Source organism: Malaclemys terrapin, chromosome 2, assembly GCF_027887155.1.
Source record: "Malaclemys terrapin pileata isolate rMalTer1 chromosome 2, rMalTer1.hap1, whole genome shotgun sequence".
Lineage (NCBI taxonomy): Eukaryota > Metazoa > Chordata > Testudines > Emydidae > Malaclemys > Malaclemys terrapin.
The window spans coordinates 271,723,799-271,746,312 of record NC_071506.1 but is presented as its reverse complement, the minus strand read 5'-3'; the positions used below and the strand labels follow the sequence as shown (position 1 = coordinate 271,746,312).

Sequence of the window (22,514 nt, the reverse complement as noted above, 5' to 3'; positions counted from 1 at the left end):
GTGCACTGTTTTTATTATAAACTAGCCTAGAGCATGATAAGCACAGCTAATAAATGCAAACCATAAATACCAGGCATGGGCTTAGGCTGTGAGATTGTGTGTCTGTATTTTGAACACCCACTAACATTGAAAATTGAGCACAAAATTGTGAGTGGGACACCAAAAGAGCAAATTCTGAGGCAGATTGGGGTGGGGGTCGGGAAAGGACAGATGGCAACCTTCTGTTTTTGACCATTCCTGCATCTGTGGAGATAAGGAGGAAAAACTGAAATGAATCTTGCAAGGGGGTGGGAAACTTATGGTGATATGAGGGAATCTTGCAAGGGGGTGGGACACTTATGGTGATATTTGAAAACCACTGTCCTAGAATACCAGTTGGATTTATATAGGAGCAGGGAGCCAATCAGGAGTCATGAGGCTGCTCCCTGTCAGAGTGCTTGAGCCAGGACTTCCCATGGGCTGCGTCCATGGCAGGTTGTGAGTAGTGGAGCACAAGCTAGTTACAGGTACTGCTGGCTGGCAGCATGGAGAGGTCTGCCTAATGGCCACAAGAGTTCAGGCTCCTATTCCACGTCCTGAGTCTCTTCCATGGTATCACGTCCTGCAGACAAGGAACACGGACAATACTATGGTTGGGTGGCCCATGCAACCATGACTAAACACTAGCTAATCAGGGAAAATGTACTTGCAGGAGTCCTCCACCCACCTGCGGTCTTCCACCCTGTGCAGCAGCACCATGTGCATGCTAAACATGCTAAAGGGGGAAGGAGAATGGGGGCCTGGTGACATGCAAAAGTAGAGAATTCTTTTGTTTGTACTGATTTCCCTGTTCAATGGTAGTGTTATGCACTTTATTTTATTACTGATTTGGGTATTTTATTGGCAACTGGCCTGCCTGAGAATGCTTTAATATTTTTTCGTAATATAGCTGTGTTCACAAATAAAGGCTTTTATTTTATTAATAGGGCGGTCGATTAATTGCAGTTAACTCATGTGATTAACTCAAAAAAATCAAGTTAAAAAAAATTAATTGTGATTAGTCACACTGTTAAACAATAGAATATCAATTGAAATTTATTAAATATCTGTGGATGTTTTTCTACATTTTCAAATATGTTGATTTCTATAACAACACAGAATACAAGGTGTAGAGTGCTCACTTTATAATATTGTTTTTGATTACAAATATTTACACTGTAAAATTATAAAAGAAATAGTGTTTTTCAGTTCACCTCATACAAATACTGTAGTGCAATCTCTTTATCGTGAAAGTGTAATTTACAAATGTAGATTTTTTTTTTGTTATATAACTGCACTCAAAACAGTGTAAAACTTTAGAGCCTACAAATCCACTCAGTCCTACTTCTCGTTCAGCCAATTGCTAAGACAAATAAGTTTGTTTACATTTATGGGAGATAATGCTGCCTGCTTCTTATTTACAATGTTATCTGAAAGTGAGAACAGGCATTCACATGGCTTTTGTAGCCAGCGTTGCAAGGTATTTACATTCCAGATATGCTAAACATGCGTATGCCCCTTCATGCTTCGGCCACCATTCTAGAGGACATGCTTCCATGCTGATGATGCTCATTAAAAAAATAATGCATTAATTAAATTTGTGACTGAACTCCTTGGGGGAGAATTGTATGTCTCTTGTTCTGTTTTACCTGCATTCTGCCATATATTTCATGTTATAGCAGTCTCAGATGATGACATGTTCTTTTTAAGAACACTTTCACAGCAGATTTGACAAAATGCAAAGAAGGTACCAATGTGAGATTTCTAAAAATACTACAGCACTTGACCCAAGGTTTAAGAATCTGAAGTGCCATCCAAAACCTGGGTCGAGGTGTGCTTTCGGAAGTCTTAAAAGAGCAACACTCTGATGCAGAAACTACAGAACCCAAACTACCAAAAAAGAAAATCAACCTTCTGCTGGTAGCATCTGACTCAGATGATGAAAATGAACATTCGTCGGTCTGTTCTGCTTCGGATCGTTATTGAACAGAACCTGTCATCAGCATGGACGCATGTCCTCTGGAATGGAGGTTGAAGCATGAAGGGACATATGAATCTTTAGTGCATCTGGCACATAAATATCTTGCAATGCCGGCTACAACAGTGCCATGCGAACACCTGTTCTCAGGTGACATTGTAAACAGGCGACATTGTAAACAAGATGCAGACAGCATTATTTCCTGCAAATTGTAACCAAACTTGTTTGTCTGAGTGATTGGCTGAACAAGAAGTAGGACTGAGTGGACTTGTAGGCTCTAAAATTTTACATTGTTTTATTTTTGAATGCAGTTATTTTTTTGTACATAAGTCTACCTTTGTAAGTTCAACTTTCGTGATAAAGAGATTGCACTAGAGTACTTGTATTAGGTGAACTGAAAAATACAATTTCTTTTGTTTTTTACAGTGCAAATATTTTAAATAAAAATAAATATAAAGTGAGCACTGTACACTTCGTATTCTGTGTTGTAATTGAAATCAATATATTTGAAAATGTAGAAAACATCCAAAAATATTTAAATAATGGTATTCTATTATAGTTTAACAGTGCGATTAATCGCAATTAATTTTTTTAATCGCTTGACAGCCCTATTTATTAATAAAGTTTATTACCATTGCTGCATCATATAACTTGTATTTAGAAGAAAGATAAAGACATGATAAGGCATAACTGGGAAGCTGTATCAAACAATTTCTCTCAGTTCATCTATTCAGAGCAATCCATAATGAAAAGCCACTGTTCATATCATACAAACCATCATGGTATAAGCAGTCATTTCATCCACAATTAATAATTCATGACAGTCTCACACACACCCCAGTCATAGCATACAGCAACATATGTAAAAATCATGGTACAAATACAACCATAAACATACTATTTTCCCTCTTCAATTGATCCATGCAAGTTCACAATGTGGGAGTACAAAGCATTGCTGACTTCGCTGGCCTGGGTGCAGCCTGCTCCAACTGTTAAAGGAGCACCTTCTGTCTAAGTGTACCAAATCAGCAATCAATTACTATCATAGGCCCATTGAGGGGCAAATGGCTCACCTTTCGATTCACAAAGACTGTGCAGAGCACACAAAGCCACAATAATTCAGACAACATTGATGACACTAGAATCTAAACAATTCTGTAAACCGCACCAGTGGGAGTCAATCTGCCAAATGTGTGTTTGACCACCATTCTATACTTGAGAGTGTAATTTGCCAGGGCCTCTGACTCAGGATATAATTTCATAAACCAACACAAAAGGTTGTAGGCAGGGGTACCCTAGAATAACACTGGGGACAGTTACTCCATTTATGACAATGTTCTTGGGTGGGAATAGTGTCCTGGCCTATCCAAGAATGTAGACTCCCAATCAGGGGAAAACCCTGGCATCATGAACCTTTCCAGTGCAGCCCATGTTGGCGTCCATAAATCGACTTCTGTGGTCCAGGAGTGTCTGCATAACAATTGAGTAGTACCCTTTGCAGTTTATGTGCTTAGGTGCACCTTGAGGAGGGCAAACTACAGACACATGATTCCCATCAATGGCCCTGGAGCAGTTTGGAAACACCATTTTCTCAAAGTCAGCAATTACTTTAGGGACATTGTTTATGCCCGCCATCTTTGGGTAAATCATACACCTGATTGCTTCAGAACCCTCCGCCACCACTTTACCCACAGGTAACTTTCCAACACCAAACTGGTTAACAACAGACTTATAGCAGTCTGGGCTAGCTAGCTTTTAAATGGTTATAGTCATCTGCTTCTGGACCACCATGGCAGCCCTCATACATGTGCTGTGATGCTGGCAGGTCAAGGCAAGCTGTTCACAATGCTCCAGAAATGTAGCTTTCTTTATGTGAAAGTTCTGGAGCCACTGTTGGTCATCCCAGGTCTGAATGACGACGTGATCCCATCAGGCTGTGCTTGTGGCCCTGCTCCAGATGTGCCAATCTACATAGGAGACAGCAGCGGTATGCCGAGATTTGTGAACAACAGCCAGTTTGAGTCTGCCATGTCAGTATCATGCCTTCGGTACATCAGAAAACATCACTGAAATGTGCACCAGTGACTTGTGGATGCTTTTCCCGTTTCCTAAAACAGGAGTGAAAGCCAAAGCAAGACAAGTTCTTCAAATGGTAACTCTTCCATGTAGCTTGCTCCAGTTGCCAGGAGCATGCAGACCCAAAAAATAGTTTGATCAGATGTGTTGGTGTGCTGAGACAGTGTTGTGTAAAGTGCTGTGAGAGGGACAGGCAAGTTTTCCCACAGTGCACCACAAATAAATGGCTAGCGCGACTATAGCTGGGGAGGGCACTAGGAAGTCTGGGATAGTCTAGTTTGATTATGTTCTGTGTAACGTAGTATAGCTGTGTAAGACCCAGGTCCAGAAACTGTAAATTTAGGGTCAATATTTAGTGTGGATGCTCAAGCCCGGGCTTACAAACACCAAGCCTACAGGCTTGAATCCCACAGACCTGGGCTTTCATTGCAGTGTAGACATACCGTAAGGACTTACGTCAGCACAATTATGTCATAGAACCATGGAATTAGAAGGGACTGCAAGGGTCATTTAGTCTACCCCCTGGCAAGATACAGGATTTGTTGTGTCTAAACCATCTAAGACAGATGGCTAGCCAGCCTTTTTTTGAAAACCTGCAGTGAAGGCAGTTTGTTCCATTGTCCTACAGTTTTTACAGTTAGGAAGTTTTTCCTGAGATTCAGTCTAAATCTGCTATGCTGTAGTTTGAACCCATTGCCTCTTGTCCTGCCCTCAGTGGCAAGAGAGAACAATTTTTCTTCATCTTTTTTATGGCAGCTTTTCAAGTATTTGAAGGCCAGTGCCTCAGACCTCCAGAGCTCCCCTAGTTGTTTATGCATATTCTCTTAGTGTTCCTCCTACACTGTTCTCAGGCTGGGCATCTAATTTAACCTCTTTGGGGCTAACCGGGCAGGAAGGCAAGGAACACCGGCTTAGCAAAGGAATTTCTTAACTACATTCACTTTACTCTGAAAGATTAGACTTAGAAGTCTTTGCAAAATAACAAGTACTGAGCTGCAACCCCCTCTACTAGCCCCTAGTTTGATCTCGCCCCTTCTATGAGCCAGAACCATGGTCAGCATTTCACGCTAGGCAAAGGCTCTCCTGCCATCTCTCTCTCGCCAGACAGTGCCTTTTTTACATGTAGTGATGATCTGTCTCCCTCCAGCGAAAAGGAGAGGTTACTCACCTTGTGCAGTAACTGAGTTCTTCTATATGTATGTCCCTATGGGTACTCCATTGCTGGTGTGCATGTGCCCCTGTGTCTTTGGAGATTTTTAGTAGCAGTGCCCGTTTGATCCACACATACACCCAACACATCCTTGTGCCCCTTTCCCAGGATATATAAGGCTCTGTGGGTGAATTGCCCTCAGTTTCTTCTCTACCACAAAGTCTCATAGAAGACTCTCCAAACAGAGAGTAAGGAGGGAGTGTAGTGGAGCAACCACAGGGACATGCATCTTAAATAATTCCAGTTACTGCACAAGGTGAGTAACCTCTCCTTCTTTGAGTCGTGTCCCTATAGGTACTCCACTTCAGGTGACTCCCAAGCAGTATTCCCATAAAGAGGAGGGAGCTTTGGAACAGAGTCCAATACTGAAAAGAGAACTGCATTGTCAACTGCAGCATCTGACCCAGAGGCATGAACCAGAGCATAATTGTTGGAGAAAGTATGTACAGAAGTCCAAGTTGCAGCTCTGCAGATTTCAGTAACTGAGACATCTTTGAGTAATGCTATAGATGTAGACTGTGATCTTGTAAAAGTGGTTATCACTCTAGAAAGAGGTTGAATGTCAGTCAAGTCATAACATGCAATAATACACCCCAAGATCAGTCCTGGGAGTGTCTTGGTGAAGTTTGTGGATCCTTTGTGTAGTGAGGCAAAACAACCTCTATCTAGCACAGAGAGGGTTTACACCCCACATGGGTGCAGCCAACCTCACCTTGCCCCCCTCGCAGGAAGTGCACTGGTGGAGTACAAAGTATAAGAATATGCAGCTCAGTTGTGGGCAGACCAGGAAAAGAGGCAGACGTCCCTCCGAGGGAGCTGAGCTTTCAGTGAGGCCCATGAGTGGTAGCGGGGAGAAAAGGCAACCCACTGCCCCAGGATATGGACCACCTTGGGGAGAGATGGGAGGAAGGGCCGCCTGATATTACAGAAGTGACAGAGCAGTGCCAGCAGAAACCAGTAAGACTTTGGTTTGATTGTGCGTCAGAAGGCAAGGCCATAACCACACATTTCCCCACCAACCCAGTGGCAAGATTGCTTGCCACTGCTAGGGCCCTGGGCTGGGACCTGGTGGAGCAGGATGGGCTCGGGTCCCCCTACTCCCTAACCCCAGCCCTTATATGTGGGACTGACAGCGCACTAACCTTTAGTTAGTAGAAGGACTAATTAATTAATTGCTTTGCCCATATCCAGAGGGCTGAAGCCCCTAGACTATTGCTGTCCACCCCAACCAGCAGGCCAGGGCTACTAGCTCACTGGTGGTGTGCTGAATCCTCCTTTTTGCACCCTGAACTGTAATTTGGGCAATTGAGCAGCCGAAAGTCAGACCGCCCAACGAACTGCTGGAGGGCATACCGATTTCCTGATGCCTCCAAAAGGGGGTGGCCTGAACCCAAGAGGGAGGACAGTTACACTTTGGATCTGGCCATAGTTGAAATGAAGACTAAACAGTTTTCTGCTGTGTAATAACACTTTTCACTTTGCCTTAATAGGTTGTTTTTAATCCCGTGATCCATTGACCAGCCATGCTTTGAGGCAAAGAATTCTTGAGATTGGGGTAAGGGATCTTCCCAGCTTCCTGAGAGATAAGGTGAGGGGCAAGCTGGAAAGTGATTGGTGAGCAAATGGCCCACTGTATAAGGTAAGGAAATCATGTCTGTTTGGGCCAAGTCAAAACTATTAGAACAACACTGGCTTTGTCCTTTATTTTGAATCGAACTTGGGATATTAGGAGCCAGAGGGAACAGAAAGAAGACCCGAATACCATTGAAGGTGAAAAGCATATTCCAGAAATTGGTGACCCACCCTGTCACTTGGGAGGAACTGAATGCATTTCTTGTTTGTGGCTGTGATGAACAGATCTATCCGAGGGGTGGATATCAGGAAGTAGGTCAAGTAAACCTTCTCCCTTGGTGTTGAGGAGGGATGTGTTCTGCCACTCCTTGCTTCAGTAAAGAGTTCATCTCTTGTTTGAGAATACTCTCGTGAGAGTGATCCCTGAAGGAGGGTTGGGAGGGTATTTTTTGAGGCGATAGGGATGCAAACGATCATATAGCCCAGGCCTGCACAACTCGTAAAGTGGCGAGGGCCATATTACTCCAAAGAAAACAGCTGAGGGCCGAAACCTCCCAGCCCCGCGGAAACACCCCCTCCCCCCCGCGCCGCCCGGCCCCACGGAAACAACCCCTCCTTCCTCAGCACCACCCCGCGGCTCCCCCAACCCCAGCTCACCTCCGCTCTGCCTCTGAACACTCCGCCCCGCTTCTCTCTCTCCCCCCCGCTTCCCGCGAATCAGCTGTTCGCGTGGGAAGCCTGGGAGGGCAGAGAAGCAAGCGGCAGCTTCGTGCTCAAGCCCAGGGAGGCGGAGACGGAGCGGAGGTGAGCTGGGGTGGGGGGAGCCGCCCACGCCACAGTAGGTAACCCGGGGGGAGGGGCGCAAAGGGGAACCGCTCCCCGCCCCAGCTCACCTCCGCTCCGCCTCCCTGGGCCTGAGCACGAAGCCGCCGCTTGCTTCTCAGACCTCCCAGGCTTCCTGTGCGAACAGCTGATTCGCGGGAAGCGGGGGGACTGCAAGCTCAGCCTGACCCGGTGCTCCAGGCACTGTGCGGTGGCAGCGTGGCCCTGCTCCAGCCGAGCGGCGCGGCTGTAGTGCCGCCAGCCACCTCCAGGCAGTGCGGTAAGGGAGCAGGGAGGGGGTGTTGGATAGAGGGCAGGGGAGTTCACAGGGGTGGTGGTGGGGTGGATAGGGTTCGGGGCGGTCAGAGGGCAGGGAACAAGGGGATTGAATGGGGGCAAGGGTCCGAGGGGGCAGTCAGGAAGGAGCAGGGGTTGGATGGGGCGGTGGGAGGCAGTCAGGGGCAGGGGTTCCAAGGGTGGTCAGGGGACAGGGAGAAGGGATGGTTGGATGGGGCAGGGGTCCCAGGGGGCCATCAGGAATGAGAGGAGAGGTTGGATGGGGTGGCGGGGGACAGGGAAGGGGGGGTAGATGGGGCAGGGATCCCGGGGGGGACATCAAGGAATGTGGGGGGGTTGGATGGGGCAGGAGTCCCGGGGGAGGGGGGGGGCAAAAAGCGCTCAGGACTGGGGCGGTAGCTGAGCCCCGTGTCCCACTGGGGGGTGGGGGGGAGCAAGGACTCTGTGCCCATGTCCCGCTGGGGGGAGGGGGCAGCGGCGGTGCACGAGGGCTCTGTGCCCGTGTCCCACTTGGGGTGGGGGCGTGCCTGCAGCGCGTGAGGGCTCCATGCCCGTGTCCTGCTTGGGGCCTGGGGGGTGCGCGCGCTCCATGTCCCGCTTGTGGCCGGGGGTGGGGTGGAGGCGCAGCAGCGCGCGAGACTCCGTGCCCATGTCCCGCTTGGGACCTGGGGGGCGTGGCGGTGCGCGCGGGCTCCGTGTCCCGCTTGGGGCGGGGGGGGGGGTGCCGGCAGCGCGTGAGGGCTCCGTGCCCATGTCTCACTTGGGGCAGGGGGGGCCGGTGGTGCGTGAGGGCGCAAAAATATCCTTGCGCCAGCGTCGGGTCGGGGGCGGGGGGGGCTGAAAGCCCCGCCCTTGCAGCTCTGATTTGGCTGGACTCAGCCGCCCCCATCGCTGGCTCCTGTCGGCGGGCAGGCACGCCATCAGGAGCTGCCCCAGGAAGCGCCACCACGGCAGCCTCGGGACTTTGGCGGTGATGGTGAGCGAGTGGTTAAAGGGCGTCCCAACCAATGTGCGGTTGGGACACAAGACAGATGGGTGCGTGGGGTTTAGAATCCCCCCACGGGCCGTATGTTGTGCAGGCCTGATATAGCCAGAGTGGATGATGTTCAGCACCCTCTGGTCCATTGCTTTTGCACTCCAAATGTTGAAAAAGGGTGCTAGATGACCCGCTAATGGTATGTGTATGGGTCGAGAGGTGTTGGACTGAGGGCTTGTCTACACTTACCGGGGGATTGACGAGTGGCGATGGATGCATCGGCGAGCGGCAGTGAATGCATTGGCAGTTGATTTAGCGTGTCTAGCGAAGACCCGCAGGTTGCTCTCCCGTCGATTCCTGTATTCCACCGAATCGAAAAGAGTAAGGGGAGTCAATGGGAGAGTGTCTCCCGTCGACATTGCATAGTGTGGACCCTGCGGTAAGTAGATTTAAGCTACGTCGATTTGAGTTATGCTATTCACATAATGCAAATTGCGTATCTTAGATCAAATGTCCCCTGTAGTGTAGACAAGGCCTTAGTGTTTTGCTGCTCTTGAGCTCCTGTCAAAAATAATGTCACGCAGGGGGCTGAGATTGAGATCTTGATCCTGTTGCAGAGGGTGTAGGCGAGCAGGACTTTTGAAACTTCTGTCTCTGACGTGGTGGTTCATAGGGCCTCTGATGGAAAAACTGCTGAGCCATGTCTAGATTTGACCGATGGGTGATTAAACTTCTTCTTAGGGGCAGGCATGTATATCCCCAGTGAGCAGAAGGTAGCTCAGGAATCCTTCAGGCTTTGGAGGGACTTGTCCGTCTTCTGATTGAAGAGGTGCAGTTCATTGAAGTGTAGGTCCTCAAATGGTATTCTGGATCTCCTTAGGAAACCCTGACACAGAGCCATGACTTCCTTAATATGATGCTGGCAGTAGTCATAGCTCTAGAGGAGGTATCCGCATCATTGAAGATTGGAAGTGGTCCTATCAGTTTGCCTTCATCTATCAAAGCTTGAAAACAAGTTCTGTTCTGTTTCAGAAGGCTGTCAGTAAACTCCTCAAACTTGGCATAGTTTAGGAAATCTTCTTTAGCCAATAGTGACTGGTAATTGGCCATCCTGAACTGGAGACTGGATGATGAGAAGACCTTTCTTCCCATCAGATCCAGGTGTTTGCCCTCTTTGTCAGCAGTTGACGACTGAGGATGTTGCTATCTAGCCCTTTCAGAAGCGGCATGGACTTAGTTAATAATTATTAATTAATGGAGATATCCTATCTCCTAGAACTGGAAGGGACCTTGAAAGGTCATAGAGTCCAGCCCCCTGCCTTCACTAGCAGGACCAAGTACTGTTTTTGCCCCAGATCCCTAAATGGCCCCCTCAAGGATTGAACTCACAACCCTGGGTTTAGCAAGCCAAACCACTGAGCTATCCCTCCCATCTACTAGTGACTGGGAGTAGAGTGAGAAAACAAAAATTCCACACCATTGGCCAGCACTTAATTTTTCTCCACCCCTTTGGAATAGATGTGCAGGTGGCAGGGGTGTGTCAAACTGTCCTAGATGGCTTTAGTATGGCTTCATAAACAGGAAGAGCTATTCTGTTGGGTCTGGAAGCATGCAGAATGTTTAAGAGGTTGTGCTGGGAGTCTTGCATTTCCTCGAGAGTAATCTGAAGCTTTCCAGCAACTCTGTGAGGGTGGTCCTAGAATTGCCTGAAGTAATCAGGGGAGAGGGGAAGAAAAACCTATGAATCATCGCTTCGGCTGGGGAGGACGATGGCAGTCTTGCTGATTCTGGCAGAACTGCCGGATCCGGAATGTAACGCTCCTCCTCCTGTCAGATTGGGGGACAGATCTGAGTGTCCCCTTAGAGGGGAGACAAGGGGTGACATCTTGGCAGATTGGATCAACTCTGCAGGGGGAGTAATGATCCCAATGCCCCCAATATGGCCAGTAGGAGGGGGTCAATAGGTATTCGGGGGACCTCCATGGCATATGGTACCAGCAGCTTTGAGTTAAATAAGGCGGAGGTTGGTCCCAAACTGCTGTGGCCTTTTGGGTGGTGGAGGACACATAGGGTAAGGGAAGAGTGGTTCATTCAATGGCTCAATCTCCTGATGAGGAGAAGATTGATTCCGGTTCCAGTGGTGGTACTGTTGGGCGATGTATTCTGTGTATAAGACAGGTGATAAGCTCCTTCCAGCAGTCGATTCTCTCTGAGGTGATATTATCTCCCTGGAAATGGAGGGGCCTGATGGAGGAGGGGATTCTGAATCCAGAAAAGTGAAAATGTCCTGTGGGGCGTCAACAGATTCAGATCTCCCAACTGTGGCAGAGGTTCTGCTAGTCTGGGCTGTCAGACCCTGGGGTGGTATCCAAAGTTGGCAGTGATCATACTTCGTACCGACAGACCCTAGGGTTTGGGCAGAGCTGGGGATGATGGTACTGAGGGAACAGAGTCCAGTACTGATGGAGCCCAATGTTTATGGCCTTTCTTGTCATGCCTCTGGGACTTAGGACATCCTAAGTCCTCATGGGTGAAGCTGGTAGGCTTGCCTACAGTCAAGTCTGACTTCTTTGAAGTGAACTTAGAGGAAGACTTACTCTCATGCTTATGAGAGTGCTTCTAAGCTTCCTGGCAAGTTAAGGGTCAACTACAAGGAACAAAAACTGAGTAATGGCCAGCTCTGTTCTTTGAAGGAATGCTCCTGTTCAGTATCTAGTTCTTGATCCCACCCCTATGATTTTGGCTACCTATGGAATAAAGACCAACTTGACCGATAAAGGATAATTTTAAAATGAAAAATTCTTTATAGATAAATCAGAAAATTAAAATAGATAATGTGGCACACAGGTGATATGGCCCCAAGGAAAGGGAGGGAGTGATTTTTACATCTGCAAGGACAGAAGCACTTGTCTATTTGAGAAAAAGAGCTGAATTTCAGATGGAGACGCACTCTTTCAAATATAAGATAGGTCTGTGAGGGAGGAGTTGTGCTGCATGACATAAGTGATCACAGATGGGATGTGGAGAATCTCTAGAATCCAATAACAATGGGATAAACTTCCACGTCGAATCTCAAGAAGAAAGGATTGAGAAGAGACTAGACTCCACTACTTTCTTCCACAGACCTTGCCCCGCACTTTCCTCATTATTCAAGGACTGAATTTGAATTGCATTTACAGTATACTACATAATTAAAATGTTAGCTCTAGCTACCATCATTTTTAAATCAATGTGATTTTGCCTATTTCTAATGTCAATTTAACTATTAGCAGGGCCTGCTGTGGGAGGTGGGGAAATTACAAGGGGAGGCAGACAGAATTTGCTTAGGGTTGTGAAGGCCTTGGTTTTGAAAGTATGATTTGCATAGTAAGTTCATAGTACTGAAAATTAATGCGACTCTGCATGTCTAACTGGCATTTTATTTCACAAACTAAGCTATTTCAAGTTTTGTAACAGACATTTCATTTCACTTGATTGTATTAAAAAAACTCCTTACATTCATGTTTTTTTAAACACACAAAAACAAACATTTGAATGCATTTCATTTTGTGGTATAAGAGCAATGCTTTACATGTTTATTTTAAAGCCGTTCAATTATTTTGATGTAGATTACTCAAATTCAACACTTTACCAAATGCAGTACATAGGCCATACATATTATTTACAGCATACGACAGTAAGAACTCGTGTGTCTTAAAACAGATAATGCTGTATTGGGAATAGTACAGCAGTCTGTACACCACCTGTATTTGTGATAAATATTTTCCCAGTGGTATGTAACAGGGTTGTACTCCTTTTATCAGAGGGTCTTACAATGTGTTTGTATGCTCAGCAATGCCCAAATAAAAAGTGGGAGAAAAGGGTACTGTTCCAGACTTAGGACCCAATTCAGCAAACACTAACTTTAAGCGCACACTTCGGTGCTTTGATGAATCAGAAGCAAAAACCTCAGCCTCCTTTTGTGGGTCTCTCACTCCTTTATGAATTTAGAGCATTTTGGTTTTAATTATTATGCAATAATTCAGATAATTCTTTTTCGTAAAGACTTAGACCAGATTGTGATTCTCCCTATGACAGGAGGGAGTTCAGCCAATATAATTAATTCTCAAGTGACTAAACTTCTGCTTTAATCAGTCTCCCTTACCACATCAATTGAATAACATTTTCGTCCCTTCTTCGGCAGAACGGTGGGCTTATACATACACACCACCAATAAAACAGACCGTGTTGAACACATACATTATGCAAGTGCTCTCTAAAAAAAGGGACAATGTTGAGGTCTTAACTTTGAAGAAGTTGCAAAGAAAAAAAAATTCTACCACACTGCCACAGGAGCAAAAAACAAGAGCCACCCCATTCAGTTTTATTTTTCTCTCTCCACCAACATTATTCCCAGAGCTTGGACAATGGTATTTATGATGGGGATGATGAACTCTATATGCTGAGGTTATTGTTAAACCAAAGCAGCCATTTAAACTTCAGCACCATTCCAACTATATGGGAAAGAGTCAATTTTTATCTAGTCAGAAAGGAAAAGTTTTTAGAGAAAGACCCTTTATAACTTTTCAGAGGGGATAAGCAAGGGAGAGAAAAAAATCAGTGAAGAATTTTTTTGACCGTGTACTATGTGAATGTGTTGAGATTTTATACTGAAAAAACGTCTGAGGTGCTATTAAAAAAGGAGTTGTCAATAGTAGACCCAAACTTTAGGTTTATAGAAAGCAAGTTTTGACAAGACAGGTTTTTCATTTTTTTTTTTTTTTTAAAAACAAGTCATTAATGTAGTTTAAGTTTAATTTAAACATTTCCCATCCTGTGCCGGGAATTAGAGAGTGACAAATCAATCCATTTTCATTGTCCTATCTGGGAGAAATGGAGAAACACCATTCATTCAGTTTTGATAGTGTAAAGGTGTTATACAATAACCCAGGTAAAGACGTTTGCTTTTAAAGTAACAGTGTCCCTTTAATGTACAATTAGCCTGTAAAGAGGGAAGGGAGATAAGAGTGATTCAATGTCTTACATTATAACAAATATCTAGGTGGGAAAAAAGGATGTAAGAAGCATGTAAAATCTGTACATGCAAAGATACCTGGCATTTTCAAAAACTGCTATAGTAAGGTTTGTTTAATTTCTTCCATCTGCAGAAGAAAGTCTACAATTATATAGTGTGATCTCTAAGCTTTACGGTGCATTTACATTAGCAAAAACCTTTCATCGCTCTTTGCATCTGTACGAAAACTGTATATCCATTATAATTTACAAAAAATCGTATCTGCAATCTTACAAACATGATTTAACATTTTAGTACACAGGAAAATATATAGCTCTCTGGCACTTAGTCTTCTCCACGGTACCTGTCTATTACAGTACAGAATAACACTTTTCAACATGTGCTTTTGAAAACCTTAGACTGAAGTAATGGGGGCTGATCTAGAAGCTACAGCTTCTGCAGCTCCCAAGTGTTAAAAAATGAGAAAAATCTGCCACTTTTTTGTATAACAATCAACAGTTTATTAATGGACATGGTGAAATTTTAGCTATCCACCAAAAATGTGTAAAAAATTGCCATGAAAGTAAAAATAAATAAAGCTGTTTTTAAATCAGTCTTGTTTTACATATCAGTTCAGAATGTAACATTAAAAACACGAAACTGTCATTAAAGTTTTAAAGTAATCTACTGATATTCAAATTACAACTTTTATGACAAATCTAATGAGAACTGAAACTGATTTGGTTTTAGGTTTAAAGACTTTCACATTCAAATACAGTGTCTTGTTTAGCACAATACTTCCTCTGACAGTGATGGGCAACCGATGACATATTGCTGTATTTGACATAAGGCACTATGATATGAATATGCCATACACTTGCCTTATGTCAGATGTCTGTTGCTGACCAGTGACTTCTGTCAAATACGAATGAAACAGTTTCAGAATACAGTGCATTTTAATGAAGGACAGTCTTTCAGCAAACGTTTTGAAGACATTTTGAAATGCAAGCCTACATTTTTTAACATATAAGCTTTTTTGTCATGCTGCTTTTTTGCGACACCACTGGCAGAAAATACAGACATTACCCATCACTGAGTTTCAATACACATTCTCATAACCGTTCTTCTCGTTTCTATTGCAGTCAGTGTTCTTGAGGCAAACTTGACCCAGAAACTTTGTTCAAGTTCTCCTAGAAAGCTTTATACATTCACAGCAGTCACTCAGTTTCACTCTCCTTTTGTTTGGCACCTGTTCATAGAAAAAAAATTCAGACTTTTCAAAAAGTCAAACAGTACTTCAGAGTCATGGAAAGGCAGTTTGAAAAACACTGTTCTGGAGCATATTTGGGATATTGCAACACTGACTCACTATGTATGAGGCTCTTAAGTTAATAGTCAATACCATTCTTGAAGAAGACATGTTAATTTTAGTAATTAGGAACATGAGCAAAGCCAGAGGGGCTTTGTCTGTCTGTTTTTTTTTTTTAAGAGGCGCCCCTCAGCATAGCAGCCAAGTGCCATAGAAGGCAAATCAACCACACAGTTGCTGAACCAATGGTGATGATTCTTCTAGGATGAGGTCAAGAACCATGGCACAAAAGACCCTTGGTGCTTTTTTTTTTTTGGTCTTTGACGGCAGTCAAGTTCAGCACTAAAGCTCCCTCAAGGTGAAGACCCGCTTGAGACCGAGCAAAGAGGATTCCCACACTATCTGTATTATGCTGGTGCGTCAGTTTACTTTAGCACAGAGGAAGAGCCTGATTAATGGGTGGTCCAACTGTCCTGGAAGAACAAGTGGTGACAGGGCTGGAAGACCATTCAGTATACTGGATTTCTTTTAGGCTCTTCACCACTACCTCTGCTTCTGGGTTGCAGCATCAAGCCCTTTCTCTCCTCTTCAGTTCCAGGCAGCCAGCTGGCCATGAGCTGAATGAGGATGAAGCTGCACTCAAAGTGAGCCCAATCACTGATCCCGGAGATGAGCACTCTTTAGCCAGCAACTTTAAGCCAATGGGTTGGGGAATGTTAGGGTATGTGCTGTATTTAGATTATTATTTTAGGTATCAGGGAGGTAAAATGTGTGAGGAAGCAAGATAGAGATTTGAAATCTAAGACCTCTGAGGGCCCATGAGGTTGCTAGAGCCACCCTGGAATGTCTGTTTGAAAGTCAGCAGTTGGAAGAGAACTGTTAGAGTTAAATGTGGAGACTTGCCAGCAGAAGGTGGTTTTATCCAGGTTTTCTGAAGTTACCAAGAAAGGTTTCTCCAGACTCCAGAGACTGGCCCATGAAGTATTAAAGATGTCTGGGCTGCTGAGGGGGCTGCAGTGAGACCAGACCGGGAGAACACAGGACTCCATGGCTTGAAAGACCAGTGAGCACTTCCAGATGATCAGTTCATTCATAGGTTTTAATTGTAAATAATACACTACAAGTTTGTTAATTCAATCTGGAGTGGAGCTGTGGTAATTTCTGTAGTGGCCTTCAACGAACACCTACCGGAGACCCTCAGAAGGACTGAGTCCTTCTAACAAGCGAACAGAGGAAGGGTTGCCCCAAGGTGAGAAGCTTGGTGGTGGCAGCAGATGGCCATAGGAAACCTGGGGTTGCGACAGCTGGACTTCAGTTGTGGAGAGAGATTGTGCACTATGTTAAATACCACAAGTTCTGCCCCGCCCACCTGTTTTTTTCCCTTACCTACAGCAACCACTATCTACCACTTAGAGGAGAAATCCTATGGTCTCTCCTCCTAACAGTCACACTTCCTTTCTCCATATATACATAGGCAGACACCACGACTGATCTCAAACTAAATTTAGCATTATCAATGCAAATGAAAAATTCCACTTGGGCTTATGGTTAGACACTTTCTTTTAAAGGGGCAGTATTAGATTAAATTTGGCCCAACATTCAGGAAACTTTTTGTGTTTAAACAAAAAAAATCTTGACTCAAATGTTTGTCTCTCTTCACCCCACCATTAAAATGGAATGAGGGTTTTTGCTTAAAACTTTGCAGCATTGTACTAACTGTAGAACCTAAAAGTGAAAACTTACTATAAAAAGTGAAACTGGCTATTGTTTTCCATTGCTTAAGCTGAGAGAAATACAAAACAGCATCAGCATAAATGGTGAGAGTTTTATAAAACTTCTGATTTATGTGACAGGGTACCTGTCAGTAGTTTTAATTAAGTATCCCACATTTTGATTCCATACTTCCTCCTCTCAAAACATAAGCCCCAGTTTTTTTCCTAGAAATGAGATATAGCAGCCTCCACAGCCAACAGCAATAGCATTCATGGAATGCTCTGTTCTACACTCCATAAGCAAATTTTGACTAATGGTGAAAGCTAGTATAATACTTAAAATAAATCATCCAGATTCACCTTTCCTACAAACTTGAACATGGAGATTTAGTTGTTTTTTCTGCCAAAAATGGAAAGTACACTAGAAAATGTGTTTTAACAGTTATCGTATTTGACATCAAGACAATAAATATAATAGCAATATTTCTGGATATGGTGATTTTTGCTATAAGCTGGGGACTTATCTGTTTGAAGTGACAGAGGAGGAGAAAGACCTGGGTGTATTGATTGATCTCAGGATGACAATGAGCTGCCAATGATGCAGCTGCGAAAAAGGCTAATACAATCTTAGGATGGCTCAGGCGAGATATTTCCAGCAGAGACAGGGAAGTGTTAGTATTCCAGATGAGATGTATAATGGTACTGTGTACAATTTGGGTCTCCCATATTTAAGAAAGATGAATTCAAACTGGAACAGGTGTAGAAAAGGGCTACTAAGATTATCAGAGTAATGGAAAACCTACCTTATGAGAGGAGACTCAAAGAGCTTGGCTTGTTTAGCCTAACCAAATGAAGGCTGAGGGGAGATACAATTGCTCTCTATAAATACATCAGAGGGATAAATACCAGGGAGGGAGAGGAGTTATTTAAGTTAAGCAACAGTGTGGAGAGAAGAACGAATTGATATAAACTGGTCATTCAACAAGTTTAGGCTTGAAATTAGACGAAGGTTTCTAACCATTGGAGGACTGAAGTTCTGGAAGCCTTCCAGGAGAGGTAAAAAAAACCTAACTGGGTTCAAGACTGAGCTTGTTAAGTTTATGGAGGGGATGGTATGATAAAACTGCTTACAATGGCATATAGCTGATGTTTGACTGCTAGCAGCAAATATCCCAAATGGTCAGTGATGGGACCCCCTAGAGGGGAGGGCTCTGAGTTACTATAGAGAATTCTTTCCCAGGTGTCTGGCTGTTGGATCTTGCTGAAATGCTCAGGGTCTAACTGATTGCCATATTTGGGGGCAGGAAAGAATCCCCACCACCCCCCAAGTCAGATTGGCAGAGACCCTGCAGCATGGAGCACAGGGTCACTTGCAGGTTTAAACTAGTGTAAATGGTGGATTTTGTGTAATTTCAAGTCTTTAAATCATGGTTTGAGGACTTCAATCACTCAGCTAAAGGTTATGGGTCTATTACAGGAGTGGGTGGGCAAGATTCCATGGCCTGCAATGTGCAGGTCAGACTAGAGGAACTCGATGGTTCCTTCGGACCTTAAAGTCTATAATAGACATTAGCAACAAATCAAGCAGACTAAGAACAGCATGCTATGCTATACCCTACTGTACCTGAAGGTTTATGAAAAGAGGACAGAAGGCAGCATCTATACCTGCTGGCGTGAGCACCAATGCTTGTAGAATGTCAGAGAGGGAGATGATACCCACAATGCTATCTGCTTCATTCACTACTACCAGACGATGAACCTGCAAGCAGGGAAAATACATTTTATTGGATAGGAATTTTATTTTTCTGATTGATAAATAATGGCAACAGTGAAACAAAGAGTCCTAAAATAAAGTGCGTAAGGTGGGCAAATTTCCAGAATTAGAGGGAAGAAATTGTTCAGTCATCAGTTTCTTGACTAACATTTTAATATGGTGGTATATCACAACATGCTTAAGCTACTACTTAAAGGAGCACACAGTTGTAATATTTGTGTGATATTGCAGCAAAAGGGACCCTTGTCAAGCGATATCAACCCAGAAATAATATATTTATTTTTACAAAACCTAAGCCTTTAAGACTTAGCATAGCTCTGTTCTGAAAAGCAACTCTGAAGTGCCATTGTGAGTTTCAAATTTGAGTCAATAACCTCTGAATACATTGATATGAATTAGAGTACAATGATAAGTACTTGACTTTAAAGAGAGATTTTTCCAACTGACAGTCTCTGCCAACTCAACCTGGCATCTTATATTCACAAGCTGCGTCCTTGCATGTGCACCATCATCAGGAAGAGGAGATTGTGTATGTCAAATTTTGCAATCAGATTTATTCAAGCTCATCGTATTCAAGTTGTTTTCAGTGACACTTCTCTGTAATGGGATTAGACAGGTGAGATTGAGGGCCAAATCTGATTCTAAAATTGGAACCTGAATAACAATTCTGCTAATTTTGCATGAAGTCTGAACAGATTTCATGTCATACTGCAGAGATAACACAGCTAGGAGAGTGAAGTAGCAAAGATGGGTTGCTAGACCAAGTAGATACAACTCTGAATATCCAGAGATTTGTGAATAGCAAGGTGATATTTTTACAGTCACTTTTCAGAGTAGAATTTTAAGACCAACAGAAATGTTTCACATTTTTTTATCTATTTATCTATCTATCTATCTATCATAAACAGAGTTTTCATCAACAAATATTCACCTTCTGAGTTTATAATCTAAACATTGCAGCATTCATCAGGACCAGAAAAATGAACCTAATCAGAAACAAAGTGAAGCTAACCAATCTAGTTTTGTTACAAGTTGAGAGCAATATTATTTACTTGTTGCATAAATAGTGAAAAGTTTGTTTAACAATTTCAGTTTGAATAATCGAATTTAACTGCAACATACAGTTATACTGATAAACTTCAAGAGTAAGAGTTGATCATCTACTTGAGTATAAAATGTAGATATCTAACAGCTGAATACTCTTGATCATTTATCTTACGGTTCAACATTTAACCATTTCTTCTTTTTTACTATCATTAAAAATCAGTTTTCTGCAAGACATCACTTTTTTTCATGGGAAAGATGTCCAAATGAGTAAAAACGTAAATAGTGAGATTACTGCTTCCAGCACAGTATTTCAATGAGAACTGGCATTAATCTCTCTCAAAGATGAGATTAGGGATGACAGATACAAGTGACAAGGGCAAAAAAAGAGTTGAAATGTGAACAACTTTCCTATTTCTTTTATTAACACCTTGGAACCCCCTTAGCGCTAGGCTATCAAATTTCTCAAATACTAGTAAGTGCAAAGAAGAAACCTCATCACCCTCACCAAGGGGATAACAGCATGAAAGCAGCATCTCTGGTTTGATTAAAGTAATGGTACGTTAATTTAGGACTGAGGTTAACTACATACCAGTCAGGATACCTTAGAGCTCCTCTTCTCTTGTATTTGAACAGTCATACCCACCTGATACAAATGGGGAACACAGGAAAGAAATAGAAAGAAAAGGGGGAAAATTCTGTTTTTATATTTTTTTTCTTCTAATGAAATTGTGCTGGTGATACTTTAGACACGGATATTAGTTTTCTGTATATTACGCACATTTAATCACTTGGTCATCTTTCTCACATTGTGTCGTGAGTTCCATTAAGAAAAATTATTAGTATATGAATTAAACACTTAATACCAGTATGATTAAGCATTCTTGTTTAGCAACCAAAAAGATCAATTTAGTACACACCTGGAATTTTTATAGTAAAAGTAAGTGTTTTACACACAAGACACAAACTATTTTGTGCCAATGGGCAGCTTCTAACTTCACTGGGGAACAGGGCAAGATTTCTAGAATATTTGTGGGCCTCTATATAAAGCTGACTCATTGAGAAATATTTTATATTTGTGTATTTATAGTGTATCCATTTATATAGAAAAATTTCATTTGTTATACAATGTGCACAAAATACATACAGTTTTTCCTATTAGATGTTAAGTGAATGTTTGAAGTTGTGTGAATTGAACTATACTGCAGCTATCAAGTGGCAAGTCTCAAGAAGCAGGTTCCTCTTGTAAAAGTCATTTTCCTTCTCAGGGAGCTGTCACCTGGTAAAACAAAGGTTAACGAGGAAGGGTCAGGCAGGCAGGCCAAGATGGGCCACATCCTTGTGTGACATGCTGTCCAAATCACTCCCTTTGTATTTCTGCACTAATGGTTGGCTTATTTTTTCTGAAGAGTTCTTTGGAGGATCCAGACATTCCATAAAGCTTGTGAGCAAAAGTGAGTCCATTGAGGAACACAGTGTAATTCTTACAGACTGAGGGAGGATAAGTATGGCCTTACCAGGCTCAGCTTGCACTCCCAAGGGAAGGAATCTTTTTTGAAACTGTTGGAATGGATTTAAGACCTCTAAAGATATTAATAGAAAGTTAGACATAATGTGGGTCATTCTAAACACACTGTAGCACAAACTGCAAGCTTTAGTGGGCACAGAAAAAGCCAGAGGATATAGAACTGTTTGTTGATACAGTTCTAATGGAATACTGAGGAATAGGACTGACAATCTTGGGAATTAACTCAAATTAAATAAATGCAAGATTGGGGTCCCTGAAGATGCAACATCTTGGATGCAGAAACTGAAATAATATGTTTTAAATGACTCATGAAGATGACTGAAATGGGTAATTTTGATTTTTCTGAAATGGGCTTGATAGGTGGACACCCCTCTCTTGCTCCCTTATATGAAGTCTACTGATACTGGAGAAGGAAGACAGAGGATAATCACACCAAAACATTGGTAGATACAGCTACAGGTGAAACTGATTTAGACTTCATAATGTCTGCTTCTCTGGTCAGTCAGGTAACATCACATGGCAGAATCAGTAGGAACCAGATGTATAGAATAACTAAACATGATCAGGGATGCATGATGCAGTAATGTTAATGTTATGTATTTGTCATTTGAATTTACATATATCTTTATGCTTTTAGCATGCTTGAACTCTTATTTGTTGTTTAAGTTTGCCTCATTGTAAATGCATCTCATAACCAGGGGCGCTGGAAACCTGTGTGAAGGGTTTCCATGCTTAAAAGCAACAAAGAGTCCTGTGGCACCTTATAGAATAACAGACATATTGGAGCATAAGCTTTCGTGGGTGAATACCCACTTCGTCCCCATGCTTAAAAGACATCCAAGATTTAAAAAATCTGCCAGGATGGTTTCCACAGCATTTAAAGATTTAATTTAGAAAGCTAAGTTTGTAGTCCTCCTCTCTTTTTGTAAAGATAACCTTTTAAAACAAACAAAAAAGCGGTACAATCTTCCTGAGTCTAGAGACATACTAAAACAGCTGTAAGATGTATACTGCTCCATCCATCTCAATGTAGTGGTTATTCTGCAGTTTATAAACAATTTAAAAATCACTGTTAACTCTTTCACTTATACTTGTCATATGATCTGGACAGTGAATTAATCTGAAAGGACATTCCACAAAAGTTTTAAAAGATGCCAATAATATTCTATCATATTTCTTCCCCATCCGGTCAGCAAAGGGTGACC

The 22,514-nt window shown here is 43.0% G+C and overlaps 1 protein-coding gene across 7 annotated transcripts in view; it reads right to left on the bottom strand.

Moving 5' to 3' along the window:
• Window positions 1–12,348: 12,348 nt before the first annotated feature.
• The window catches only part of PRKAG2 (protein kinase AMP-activated non-catalytic subunit gamma 2), a 398,056-nt gene continuing 387,890 nt past the window's right edge, over window positions 12,349–22,514 (bottom strand). For all 7 annotated transcript variants that reach the window (XM_054021185.1, XM_054021186.1, XM_054021187.1 and 4 more), the window contains 2 exons: window positions 18,629–18,722; window positions 12,349–15,191 (listed from right to left, as the gene is read on the bottom strand). In XM_054021185.1, the coding sequence (XP_053877160.1) occupies window positions 15,160–15,191; window positions 18,629–18,722 (126 nt within the window). In that variant the 3' untranslated portion in view covers window positions 12,349–15,159. The remainder of the gene's footprint in view (window positions 15,192–18,628; window positions 18,723–22,514) is intronic.